The following is a 14,347-nucleotide window of genomic DNA, read 5'->3' as shown; positions in this document are numbered from 1 at the left end:
CTCCAGCACTGCGAGGTATGGTACAGGATCTCTGAGGTTTCTTGCCTGTCAGAGGGGTTCCAGGTGCAGAGAGACATCCTATGTGATGGGGAAAACCGGCAGAGTGAGAGAGCAGGACACCTTGTGACCATATAAAGGAGCACTTCAAGTACATATGTGAGCATATATAATACCAGACATGTACACCTATAATAAAATAATTAATTTAAATATGTAGTACAAAACAATGTGAAATTCTCAAAGCAAATTTTTGGTTGTATTCCTTTACATATAAAATGAAGGATCTGTGAGCCATATATCACCAAAAGTAAATTATTTCATTGTTAATTCATCCTTATAAAACAAGTGTCCTCAAGTTGGGCAGATGGCTATGTGAAGAACATTCTCTAGACAAGCAGGAGGGCCTGAGTTAGAAACTCCAAAACTCACATTAAAGCAGGGCATGGCTGCATGTGCCTGTAAACCCAGTGTTTGAGGCAGAGAAAAGTTACCAGGAACTTGTCTGTGTAGCTGGAAGTACAAGCTTCATTTTAATTGAGAGACCTTGTCTTAAGAGGATAAGATACTAACAGAATAAATATGGCACCCCCCTCTGGACTCTGTTGGTGTACATATCTTGATACACCACACCTGCAGGTATATACAAGCACATATAAACAAACTAACTACATATACCCATATGAACTATACATACATGACATAACATGTATACACCACAAATACACAGACATATATCATATAATACACCATATACATATGAAAGTGCCTACATACACACACCACATATTGACCTGAACTTGAATGAAAAATTGTCCCAAGTGGGAAGGTGTTGGGTAAGAGAAGGACAATGAGGAATACAAATGACAGAAGCAATATCTAGGACCAGAAAGTCTTGAATAAGCTGATGATCCTATGCCAAGGAAGCTTGTGAAGAAGTATGGCATCCTATAAACTCACTGCAGTGGGAAAATGCCCAAAGTGAGTAGAAAGTTATGGCAGACAATGTTGTTCAAAGTGAACAAAGGATATCTCAGAACAAGCTGCCTTAGGACTGATAACCACATCCCAGGGGGAAGAGGTGGGTAATAAAACTCAACTTTGACTCCTTTATTGCACTGGCTTGAACCCTAGAAAGACTGTACTGAGGACATAGAGCTAAATTTTCCTTTGTTCTTTCATAGGGGCCTTTGAGAAACTCTTGGTTCAGTATGGCTCCCACAACATATATACTTCCCATCCCAAGAATCAACAAATTATACTGATTGCTTTTGTGAAGTATAGGCACGCAAAGGCAAAGGCATGCATGACAGCCTGCTTAATGAATGAAAGAGAGTCTTATTGCACTACCCTCTTACAGGAAATGGATGAAGTAAATGGTATAACATTATACAATTAGCCCCTATATGATTGGAAGATAGTTTGCTTGCTTTATCCTCATGAAGAAAATGGTTAGTAAACATGGCCATAACCAGCCCTCTGACCTCCAAACGATCTTATGCTGCAACACCATCAAACAATAAGTAATGATTTAAATATAGACTCTGTGAGGGAAAACTCATTTAGTGCATTCAGTTACTGTATTCATTTCTAAGACAATATTGTTTTAATATTGTTCTGTAATGACCCTTATGTCCTTTACACAGGATCAATTCTAACAACTACCAATATGCAATAGCCTTGATTTTTGCCATTGAGGAGATCAACAGGAACCCCCTTCTTTTACCTAATGTATCCCTGGGATATGATATCTACACTGCTGGGCCACAGGATCAAGATAGTTCTTGGAATATTCTCTTTTGGCTCACAGGCAAGGACAAATTCATCCCAAACTACACCTGCAGAAGAGAGGAAAAATCTGTGGCTGCCATCACAGGACCAACATGGGACATTTCTTCCCTATATGGCACATTTCTGGGACTTTATAGATATCCACTGGTGAGATTATATGAATGGAAAAAATAAAAGAATTCTCCTTTAATGTCAATATTTGAGAACCAATGAGAAGCATGCAAAAGATTTCACTGTGTATCATTGAAAATACATAGTCTTGGTGTTGTTGATGGACCAGGATTCTAGGTGCTTTCTGTGTAATCATGAGGAAAAGAGTTTGGATGCCAGGACTACCCATGTCCTCAAGATAGGGAGCAGAGATAAGATGTCCCTTGTGGAATCAATAATTCCTGTCTTCTAAACAAGCCAAAGTTATGAATCCCAGTGTTGTAGAGAGACCCTACTTCAAGAATATGTAGAAGAAATGAAGGATACCCAGTTTCCTCTTCTAGACTTTAAATGCAATCACATGTATAGGCAACCATACAAACATGGGCACAAACACTTGTGTGCACACACAGACATGCACACACAGAGCCAAGCAACCAACCTTTTAAAACACACAGTGTTTGAGGTTTATACTCTGAAATTATTAGTATATCCACTTGCAATTTGTGAAATATACATTAATGGCATGAGATATACACAATTGCTTATGAAAAAAATGAATATTCATCTAATTTTCTGAAATATTCTCCAGGTGTTAGAGTTGACTTGAAATACAAGTCTGACTTTCTAAAACTTCAAGTTTATATTCCACATTGAGTCCATGATTTCTGGAAACTCCTAACTTCATGTCACTCCCTGTTCTCTTTTTTTTAGCTGACCTTTGGACCATTTGAACCAAATTTGAATGACCCTGGGAAGTTTCCTTCTGTGTATCAGATGGCCACCAAGGACTCATCTCTGGCCTTAGGCATGGTATCATTGATGGTCCATTTCAGATGGAACTGGGTGGGGCTGGTCATCTCAGAAGAGAAAGATGTTCAGTTTCTCTCAGAAATAGTACGAGAGATGGAAAGAAACAGTGTCTGTGTAGCCTTCACTGAAATGATCCCAGACAACCATTTTTTGATGAAAGAAGTTGATGTCTATGATAGCCAGATTATGATGAACTCAGCAAAAATTATTATTATTTATGGTGACACTGACTCAGGTTTAGGTGTCTTCTTCAGAAGATGGGAACATGTTCTCCCATGGAGAATCTGGGTCACCACTTCACAATGGGAAGTCACTACTTCTATGCAACATTTCATTCTTGACTCATTCCATGGGACTCTTATCTTTTCACAACACCATGGTGAGATTTCCACTTTTAAAGATTTTGTAAAGACAGTCACCCCTTCCAAATACCCAGAAGATATTTTTCTTGCAAGATTGTGGGAGAAATATTTTAATTGTGCACTCTCTGATACTTCCTGTAAACCAGTAGAAAATTGCTCATCTAGGGGTTCCTTGGAATGGTTACCTTGGTACCACTTTGACACTGCCATGAGTGATGGCAGCTACCATGTATACAATGCTGTGTATATTCTGGCCCACACCCTCCATAAGATGCTTGTGCAACAAGTAGATATGCAAGCAATGAAAATTGGAGGAAGAATAAAATATCCCCACTGGAAGGTAATTCCTTTTTGTTTTGAAGCACAGTGTTACCAAGGGAACTTAATGAAGTGGCCCCACAGGTGTTCTAAAAGAGTATCTTGACATATTTTTTTCCAAAGAAAAGTTTTCAGTACTAGTTTACTGCCAAAAAGAAAACTGTAGACCTGGGTGGATATAGTAATCAAGATGAGATCTTCATAGAAGGAAATACTTTAGAAATTACAGAAAAAAGTGATGGTAAAGAGGCCAAATTCTGCCCTTCTAAGGTTTTCAACAGGAAACAGGTTTTCTAACCCCTTCCCATTAAGTTCTTCAATATAACAAGGAGTAACTGACGTCTCAGAATCCTAAATAGCTTAAAGAGCTATTAAACAATGTAATCTAAAATAGCTCCCAAAACTGCCTGCTAGAAACATTGTCTTAAGTTTATTTCTTCTTACTGTGATAAAATATGTGAGCAAAAGTAACTTAAATAAGAAAGGGATTATATGACTCACAATTTCTGTTTATAATCCGTCATTCGAGAAATCTTAAGGTGGCCAGAACAGAAGCAGTTTTTCACACCAAGATCAACAGTCAAAAACAGAGAGCAATTTGTTATTACACAAATACTATTGCTTATCTGACTCCCTCCAACATGTTCAGTCCAGATCCAGTTCAAAAAATGATCTGCTTAGAACCAGAGAGGGTCCTTGTGCTTCAGTGAACTCAAGTTACAAAATCGCTCATAGAACTTGTCTAGACAATTCTTCACTGGGACTTCATTTCCATGTGATTTTAGATTGTGTCATGTTCGTGTTTAAATCAACCATCCTGAAATTTGGTGTTCAATGCTGAAAACCTTTAGAATGAATAATGAATCAGAGATTTATCTGAATATTCTACTCATATAGTATTAGAATAGTTGAGTTTTTAATTCACTATAATCATCATTTTTTATGAAATATACCTGTAATGATATTTCATGTTGAAAAACAATTTAATGTATATGTGCAGAAGGCATAACTCAGTTTTTTCTTTAACCATGAGCATGCCTGTCATAAATCTTGCATCTTTCTTAGCTGAACCACATCCTGAAGAACATTCAATTCATTAATCCTGCTGGAGATTCAGTAACCTTAAATCCTTCAGAAAAATTATATGTCGAGTATGACATTTTGAACTTCTGGAATTTTCCTCAAGGTCTTGGATATAAAGTAAAAGTAGGAACATTTTCCCCATATCTTCCACCTGGTCAGCAATTGTCATTGTTGGAGGACAGGATAGAATGGAGCACAGGAGATCAAGAGGTGAGTGGCATGTCACATTAAGCTTTACAGAACACAGATGACTAAAAAACAAACAAATCACCCTTAGTGAGTTTTAAGCCTTTTCATAAATTAAAAGATAACTACACAGGCATATTTACAAGCTTAATTTCTACATTTCAATGCTTCCTTCATAAGTTAATTATTGCAAGTACTACCACACTCTTCCCCTTGCATATTCATGATTCTAAGCATGTGTTTATATGCATATTTATATGTGCATTATATATTATATTATGAGGTGTATTTATGCTTTTATTGCTTAATTGGATATAGGTTTATAAAATTAAAATTTTTAAAGATTTATTTATTTATATACCCACATGCCAGAGGAGGGCGCCAGATCTCAGTACAGATGGTTGTGAGCCACCATATGGTTGCTGGGAATTGAACTCAGGACCTCTGAGCCATCTCTCGAGCCCAAAATTAAATTTTCAATGGTCTATTATTCTCATAAAATTCAGTCGAGAGATTAATTTTTATATGTTCTCACATTTCTGATTTCCTTTGCTCAGACTCCAATCTCTGTATGCAGTGAAAATTGTGGTCCTGGATTCAGGAAATCTCTTCAGGAGGGCAAGGCAATCTGCTGTTTTGATTGCAGCCCCTGCCCAAATAATGAAATTTCTAATGGAACAGGTGTGTGAATTCAAGATGAGGTACCCACATTTGCTTTAATATATGGAATAAAGTAAAAATCGAGCACAAGACAATTGCTACAGTATATTTTTAAGATTTTTGTATTCATAATAAATAACCATCAGCTACATACCTCCTTGAGATAGGACACATTTGGTAGCTTTTTATGAGTATAAGTCATTTACTTAATACTTTTTGATGTCTTGATAGGAGTATAATAGTCACTTCCTTCAGAGAAATGTGCAGAGAATGTGCATACATGCACTGCTGCCCATGCAGGTGGAATGTGCACACATGCACTGCTGCCCATGCAGGTGGAATGTGCACACATGCACTGCTGCCCATTCATTCTTTTTGGAGCTGTATTAACTTGATATTGAAACCAGTAATCTGGCACAGGATCACTCTTTCAGTTCCCAGAACTATTGTTGAAATAGATCATATATTAAGAGATAGTATTTTTTCTTATGAAATTTGGGAGCTGCAGAGATGACTTAGCTGTTAAAAGCAGTGGCAGTCCCTTTAGAGAACCTGGATTTGACTCCCAGTGCCCAAATGGCTTGCAACTGTGTAACTATAATTGCACAGTATCTGAAGTCATATTCTGGTCATTGTGGGCAACATTTACAATTGCCACACAGAGCAACCACCAGGCAAAATATGTAAACAAAGCACAAGAAGTGTAAGAAATTAATGGTCTCATATATAACAATATGTAACATATATTGGTCCCAATGGAAGACCTGTGTTTCCTACTCTCTGTAATTCCATGATGAGTAGGGAAGAAAGTTTGTGGAGATGTACATTTACGGTTATACATAAAGTTTAATAACTATATGCACAAAGCCATGCAGGATGAAGCATGTGACGTTGCATGTATTTTGAGAGTAAATCAAAAAACTTTAAGTGGGTTTGTGCTAGAATGTGCTAGAACATATGATGACTTGCCAAAGGACAAGACAAATGATTGCTAGTACAGTTTAGAATGATCAAGTATAAAAAATACCAGATCATGTAAAATTTAGTATATAATAAATTATTTGATGAAAGCAAGATAAATACCTCCAAAAATATAAAATGTCAATCTGCCTAATTAACATAATAATTCTCAGTGAAGAACTTCTAAAATAAATTTAGTAAAATCTAAAAGAAACATTATCCAACATGTAGATAATATTGGCTTCATCCTTTAGATGCAATTATTCTTTAACATACATAATTGTTGTTTCTAACATACTTCATAAATAGACTCAAGAATAGAAACTGCATGATCATATAATTAGGTACTGGAAAGGTCTTAAAACAAATTTGAAAATTCTTCATGATAATATTTCTGGAGAACTTAGTCATATAGGTGACAAATCTCAAAATAATAAAAGCAACAAACAACACCACACTAAAAAGAGACACAAAATATTTCTACTTAGGAACAAGAGGAGTTCATCCACTCTCTATGTTTTTGTTCCATAATGCTTGAAGTCCTAGCTTGAGAAATAAGGGACTGAAGTAGAAAAGGATGGTATGGGTTGGATAGAAGCAAGTCAAAATATCTTTACTTAATTATGACAGGATTCTTTGTCTTCTAAACCACACAAAGAAATCTTCTATATGCATTAAATACATTCCTAAAGGAAACAGGACACAAATTAACCCATATAAGGCTCTTCTTATATACCAAAAGCCAAAATGCCAAAAAATAAATCAGGGGACTGCTACTATTACAGCTAATTTAAAAATTCTTACTAATCAGTATTTATTTAAAACATAATTGACAGAATATAGATAATTCTCCCATACCAGATACTAACTTTAAACCTTTAGATATGCTTTTAAATTGGAGCACCCATAGAAGTCAAGAAATTAGAAAGGGTCCATGATGAGTAGGGGTTAACGAAATAGTGGATAGAATATATGATGCTTTAAAGTTAAGAAAAGAAATAATGGAATGAGCAAGAAGGGTTTGGTGGGGTTTGATGTGCAGAGTAGAGAATAGTTTAAGCTAATTTTTTGTTTTTGACAATGATATTAGGAAACCGACTTTTGTAGTAGCTTCAAAAATTTGAAGACCTAACAAGAATTTCAATGCAGAATTCATGTATAGAGTCAATGACTAACTGATTCACCCCAGGCTGTGAGATAAAATACCAAGTGTCACATATGTATTTACTTGTATAAAGAAGATGGGCAGTTGAGTACCATAGATACCCCAACGATTACAAGTGATTTTCATTGTTATTGATCGCTCTCCCAAATTGATGATAAGATCCTATTGTAGTTATAGATGAAATATACTTGAGTCATAAGACATAGTAATAGTAGGCAGGAACTGACCAGGAAACTTTCTTTATACAGACTAGTTAACACAGTGTTGGAAGTTTTCTAAGAACAATATTAGGGAGAACATTTATCAAGAGTTTTACTTTAGTGTAGCAATTTCTTCTTAGACGAAAATTCCATCATGTAAGGGAATCTCATTAAGACACAGGATATTCTAATGGCAGTAAAACATACCATCCCACAGGAAAGTTTCTTAATCTCAGGATGTAAAATTTTCAAAAAAATCAGAAAGTCAATGGACTTTAATAGAGACATTAAAACTGTCCTCTCGAAGTCAAGATAAGCAGGGAGGATTACAGAGAAGATCTTTAAAAGAGGAGAAGCATACTAAAAAAATAAGAGGCAAATCTGAAAAAATATTGAGGCAACCTGAGAAACCATGAAAACTGTAAGGCTGCTTACAAGTTGTATTAAGAGCTCCAGGTTTCCAAATTTTGTGAATTGTCACCTCTGATTGGCTGGGCTTATAATGTTGGAGGTCATTTACTCATGTCTTATTCACTTTTCTATTGCAAGGAAACACCATTTCTAAGGTGTTTTATATGAGAAAGAATTTAATTTGGGGCTCATAATTCCAGGCAGTAATAGAGACCATGACCACCATGATGGGAAACAGAGCATATAAATATAACCACAGTGTTCTAGAGAAGGCTGAGAAATGAAATTTGGCCTACAAGCTGGAGGTCAGAGGGAGCTGAGAGAAAAGAGGTATGGAAGGAGGAAAAAAGTAAGGACAAAAAAAGAGAGGGAAGGGGAAAGCGGGGAGGAAGGGAGGAAAGAGAATGAAGGAATGATGAGGTAGACTTTTGAATACTCGAAGACCACCCTTAGTGACAAACTTCCTCCATCACAGTGCCATGGTGGGGAAAAAGGCAGTATTTTTGACAGCACATATCTGAGAGTTTTCATATTATCCACAAGCAGGAGGGAGATAGACAGTGAGAAAGATTAAGAGAGAGTCAGAGACAGAGTGAATGTTGAGGTCTTTGGAAAACTCAAACACTAACCCTAATGACTCCTTCCAGCATTGTGTTATCCCCTAAACACAATATTTCCACCCCAGCAGACCAATAATTCATATACATACATACATACATACATATATATATATATATATATATATACACACACACACACACACACACACACACACACACACACACACATATATGCCTAGCAAGGACATTTACTTTCAAACCACCATAAGTCATATCTTCTATGAATAATCGTTCTTGTGAGTGACCCTAGTAAACTCACTGATTCAACAACTGAGATTTTGATGGTGTCATTAACCGGCTGTGCTGGGAACACTTAGCTTGAATGAGCAGTTCAGTCATGTCCCCTAGGAATACTTTCACATGACACCAAACTAACTTTGAATCAGTTGTGCAAAATAAATAAATGAATAAGTGGCCTCTGAGAATATGCTGACTGGTAATCAGTAGGTATGAGAGTAGCTAACGATTATCTTGACCAGAAACATGTAGCTGAATGGGTCCTAGGTGGAAATGGAAAATATCATTTTTCTAAGTGGACATAATAATAAAGTTTATTATAAGTTGTTATCATAATACTCATAGATCAGTGTAGCTATCATCCCTCAAAAAAAGATACTTCATTTTTAGTAGAAGGTAGTTAATACAGAGAACTACAGGAGATTAACAAACAGAGAATAAGAATCTGCACATACACCAGTAAGACGTCCCCTAAAACCATTGCTAAGAGATCATCATCAAAGAGTGATTAAATACAATGTAAGGACCAATGTTAGGGGAACACTGCAGAAAAAACTATTTTCCAAATGTACTGCTCTATGCATGACTCAACACAGCTGTGACTTCATGGTCAAGACCTGGACAAGGTCAAGATATACAAGCTCCCTGAGTAGATGGAATATTGGATCATGAATTCACATCCCTACAATATGACAATTGATGGTGAATTGGGAGTCAGTTTATTTTGGGCACTTGTCTCCTGAGAGACTGAATAGTCCAGTGGATGATGCCACATCCAGGAACATTAATAGGGTATTAAATAAACTCAGTGATCTTTAAAATAGCAACACATGAAGATGGGGAAAAGATTCAGGAAGGATGAAAAAATAATTAGATGAGAGAAATGGGAATTAGGCTTGATAAAACATTATACATGTTTGTGAAAGTCACCATTGTGTTACATTACTCTTACATCATAAAGGAAAGCCAGAGGAGGAACTCAGGGGTGGAGGCAGATGCCATGCAGGAGTGCTGCTGACTAGTTTGCTCATTATAGCATGCTCAGCCTGACTTTTATACTGCTTAGAACCACCTTCCCATGTTGGTACCATCATCAAAGTCCTGGACATACAACTAAAAGCCATTAGTTAAGAAAATTCAGTAAATACTTATCTATAGACAAACTTAAAGGATCATTTTCTCAATTGTGAGTACTATTCCCTAAATGACGTTTTCTTGTGTCAAGTTGACTCTAACTCAGTTAATATCCTAAAGTGTTTTCAATACATATATCTGAAACTCTGAAATGCACTAATTGAAGAAGCAGTCATATGTCCAAAAATGAAATAGAAATGACTGATAAGTAATAAAACATATTCAGGCTCACTGAGTTTCAGATAAACACAAATCACATCTTCATTCAGATTTCATTCTAGATCATTCTAGATCAGTTAAAATGGTAGGCGTTAGGAAATAACAAATCATGGTGGGAATTTGCACGAAAGTGAATCCCTTTTCCTGCTGACAGGAGAACACACAAGTTTAGTTCTATAGAACTCTGTATTAACTTATGTGCAGCAAAAACTACCATCATGTTTTGAAGGCATGGCCTACAGAATGAGAGGAAAAACTTTTATGGTTGTTATGTCTGATGAATGTTACCATCTAGAATATAGAAAGGACAAAAAAAGCATCAAAAATGTAAAAAGGCAATTAAAAATTGGAGCAAGAAAGTAAACACAGAGCTCTCAAAAGATGAAATTCTGATGAAAGGGGAAATTTTAAAAATATGTTTAAATATTGTAGAAATCATAGGGATGCAATTAAAACTGCTTTGGGGGCGGACTGAGAAGCCATTGATAATGGCACTGGGACCTGTTTCTACTGCATATACTGGCTTTTGGGGACCCTAGTCTGTTTGGATGCACACCTGCCTAGGCCTGAAATGTAGTGGGGAGGGCCTTGGACTTCCCACAGGGCAGGGTTCCCTGCCCTCTTTCAAACACGGAGGGGGAGAGAAGAAGGGAAGTGAGGGAAGAGGAGGGGAGTGGGTGGAGGGAAAAAAGTGTAAATTTTTTAATGGAAAAATAATAAAAAAAAAGAAATCTTGCCAAGTCATAATGACCAAGATTAAACAAAAACAAATGACATCAAATTCTGGTGAAGATATGGGAAATGTGGAACAATTATTTATTACTGGTGGGAATTCATGCTACAACCATTTTGCATATCAGATTAGAGGTTGCTCAAGAAGTTACAAATAAATCTACTTCATTATGTAGCAGGATCTATTTAGGGGATATACCTTCCTAATGACACCCTTGCTCATCCAGGTTAATTGATGCTATGTTCACAATGAAAAGAAAATGGAAATGGCTTAGATATTCATCAACTGATGAATGGATAGTGAAAATGTGATGCGCTTATAAAATGGAAAATTATTCAACACTTAAGTAACATGAAATTATGATAAGCACAAGTGAATAAGTAATACTGGAGGCTGTTGTTCTAAGTGAGGTGACAGAAATTCAGAAAGACAGACATTGCACATTCTTTCCAATATGTAGAAAATTGCTTTTATTCTTTAGATACATTTCATTTGAGATACTCACAGAGGTAGGAAACTATTGAGGAAGAAGTATGGGTGAGAAGGGGATCATTCAAGCAAAGGGGCATAAATTGTTCTTTAAAAAGTGAAAGTGAAAAATGAAATGGATGGAATTAAGTGAGGAATGGAAATAAAGGTTAGAAGGCAAAATGGAAGAAAGGACAAATAATATTAAAAAATCTTTGAAAACCCCATATTGAAACTTAATACAGTAGAACATCCCACAATACATACACATAGTGAGAGAATTTAAATTGTGCTACATTGTATTAAGGTAGTGATATTTCAGACATATCACGTGAACAAATACAATTCTAATACTAGGAACTGGTTATCATTTTTAGATATTGATCAATATGGTCCCATAGAACCAGATATCACTCTTGAATATATTCCAGAATTTATTATTAAGTCCCTGTTGCTTGACATCATGTACTTGAACCACAAACATGCAGAATTAAAGTTGGTACTAACCTGGAAATTTCTCCCCAATTGGTTATCATTCACAGAGCTAGAAGCTAGTAGGTATGCTACTGGAGAAAAAGGGCAATCATTGGCTTAACTGAGCAGTGAACTCTGCACACTACATTACTGTCTTGCCTGGAACATGACCCCTGATGCAGTAGTGGCATGAATGATATAGGTGTCAAAAGTCAGCTTCTAACTGTATTAACTCCCTCTTAATGATATTGCAACCATATTTGTAAATGTTATCTAGGCCAAAGTCCTGTGGCAAGATTGATTTTTAGATAGTAAGAAAAAAACCCTTCTACTATTGTTATGCTAAATAAATATAACATTAAAATTAGTATTATTGACATTTTGTTTTAATACTGTTTAGAGAATCTCTCTTATCCCCGATTATAGAAGATTTTTCTCACAGTTCAAGGCAAGTAGGACACAAACTTGCCATTGTGCTGGAGACTTGGAAGGGGTTGCACACTAAGGGGTAGGTCTATGTCATACCAACCCTTGAAGGACCAGGGTTCTTCACGTAAGAAAAGATGGGAAGATTATAAGATGGCGGATTATTTGAAGGAAACAATGTTTTCTAGAAATAAGAGGACAAATACGTATATGAATATAAACTCAAGCCAGGCATAATTCAGGCATGGGTGTGAGGCAAGAGTTGGATACATAGTTCCACCATTATCTGAAAATATGTTGATATGTGCTAGCTACTGTGAAAGGTAGAGTCAGTTTTCTTTAATGCTATGACTTGTTAGTGTATCCACCATACAGAAGGTGCCATACCACAAGTAGTTTACAGAAACTGGAGTTGTTATTGACAGGGGAAGAAAGGGATGAAGAGAGCATGAATATTGGGTGGATAACCTAGGAAGATGTGATGATATCTAGAAAGAGTTGGGGCATTGGAAGAAATGTGATCAAAAATATTATATAAAATTATCAAAAATTTAACAAAAGATATTTTAGGATACAAGAAAATTACAGAAACATAATCCCCTGTTACATGTCTAAGAAATTATTTATCTTAGGATGCTTGCTATATTTATTACCTAAGTATCTACAGTTCTAGTGTAACTTGGTCAATGAAATCACCTTCTGATTCTTGGTCAATGTGATGCCTAACCTTTTTTTGTCAAATTGAAATACTTGGTAACAGTGGACCCTCCTTGAGGAAGTACCTTCAGCACTCAGCATGTAGCTATGTATGTAAGACATCTTATGTATTCATAATAGATATAGGCACTTATCCCACTGGGGGAAGAACCACACCTTAGTAGTCAGTCATGGGCTAGGAAAAAAAAAGAGTTAACTGATCAAGCCAAAGAAATGAAGACAATAGGAAACCTCTTCTATGTCTCAGTTTCTACTTCCAGCTTCTTGCCCCAAATTTTACCTTTGCTTCCTTAGATTTTGAATTGTAAGCCATAATATAAATAAATCCAATTTTCCTTCAAAATATTTTAAATAAAATATATGATATATTTGTATAACTATAAATTTAATTAAAATATATTCCCAATTGATATTATTTATTGTTTGTTACACAAATAATAGGCAAATGGTCCATTTTTATTTGTCATATTGCATTTTCAACATTAATTAAACATCTTTAACATTGTTAGGTCATGAAATAGCTACAATTTTATGGTATTTGTGAAAGAAATTTGATAGCAAAACATTTAGAAAATTAAAAGGCTACTCACATATACCTGCCTACAAATTTTCCAAACAGGAGGCTTGAGAAAAATATTCTGATTTTCAGTACTTGCTTCTCTTTTTGAATAGCAGAGTTCAGTTATCAGGCCTGACATGGTGGCTCAGTTGGCTATAACCCCAGGCCTAGGGGCCTATTTGGGATCTAAAAATACAAGACATAAGTGTGGTACACAGACCTACATATAGGCAAATTAACAATGCATATCACATTTAAAATTAATAAAATTAAAAAGAATGTCTAAATATTGGATAATTTCAAATTTATTGAGATTATTGTAAATGGAGACTCTGCTTTTACTTCCCCGCCATCCAAACTCAAATAATCACAAAAACTACATTAATTACAAAACTGTTTGGCCAACAGCAAGCATTTGCTAGCTCTTACATCTTAAACTAACTAATTTCTCTTAATTTACCATGAGGTTCCTGGCTTAATACCTCACACCTTGATTCTTTTTTTTTTATTAAGAAAAGGAAAAAAAGTATCCACCTCCTCCCAGCCTCCCATTTCCCTCCCCCTCCTCCCACCCTTCTCCCCCTCCCTCTACTCCTCTCCCCCTCCCTCTCCAGTCAAAAGAGTAGTCAGGGTTCTCTGCCCTGTGGAAAGTCCAAAGTCCTCC

At 36.0% G+C, this 14,347-nt stretch overlaps 1 protein-coding gene across 1 annotated transcript in view; it reads left to right on the top strand.

The window, feature by feature from the left end:
• The window catches only part of LOC101995356 (vomeronasal type-2 receptor 116-like), a gene marked incomplete at its 5' end in the record, with an annotated part of 29,611 nt that overhangs the window by 8,371 nt on the left and 6,893 nt on the right, over window positions 1-14,347 (top strand). Inside the window, 4 exons of the mRNA XM_005372187.1 lie at window positions 1,644-1,935; window positions 2,653-3,453; window positions 4,497-4,724; window positions 5,258-5,381. Of these exons, the coding sequence (XP_005372244.1) occupies window positions 1,644-1,935; window positions 2,653-3,453; window positions 4,497-4,724; window positions 5,258-5,381 (1,445 nt within the window). The remainder of the gene's footprint in view (window positions 1-1,643; window positions 1,936-2,652; window positions 3,454-4,496; window positions 4,725-5,257; window positions 5,382-14,347) is intronic.

This window comes from Microtus ochrogaster, unplaced genomic scaffold, assembly GCF_000317375.1.
Source record: "Microtus ochrogaster isolate Prairie Vole_2 unplaced genomic scaffold, MicOch1.0 UNK248, whole genome shotgun sequence".
NCBI classification, from domain to species: Eukaryota; Metazoa; Chordata; class Mammalia; order Rodentia; family Cricetidae; genus Microtus; species Microtus ochrogaster.
Note: the sequence above shows the minus strand (reverse complement) of the source record. Positions and strands in the feature narration are given on the sequence as shown.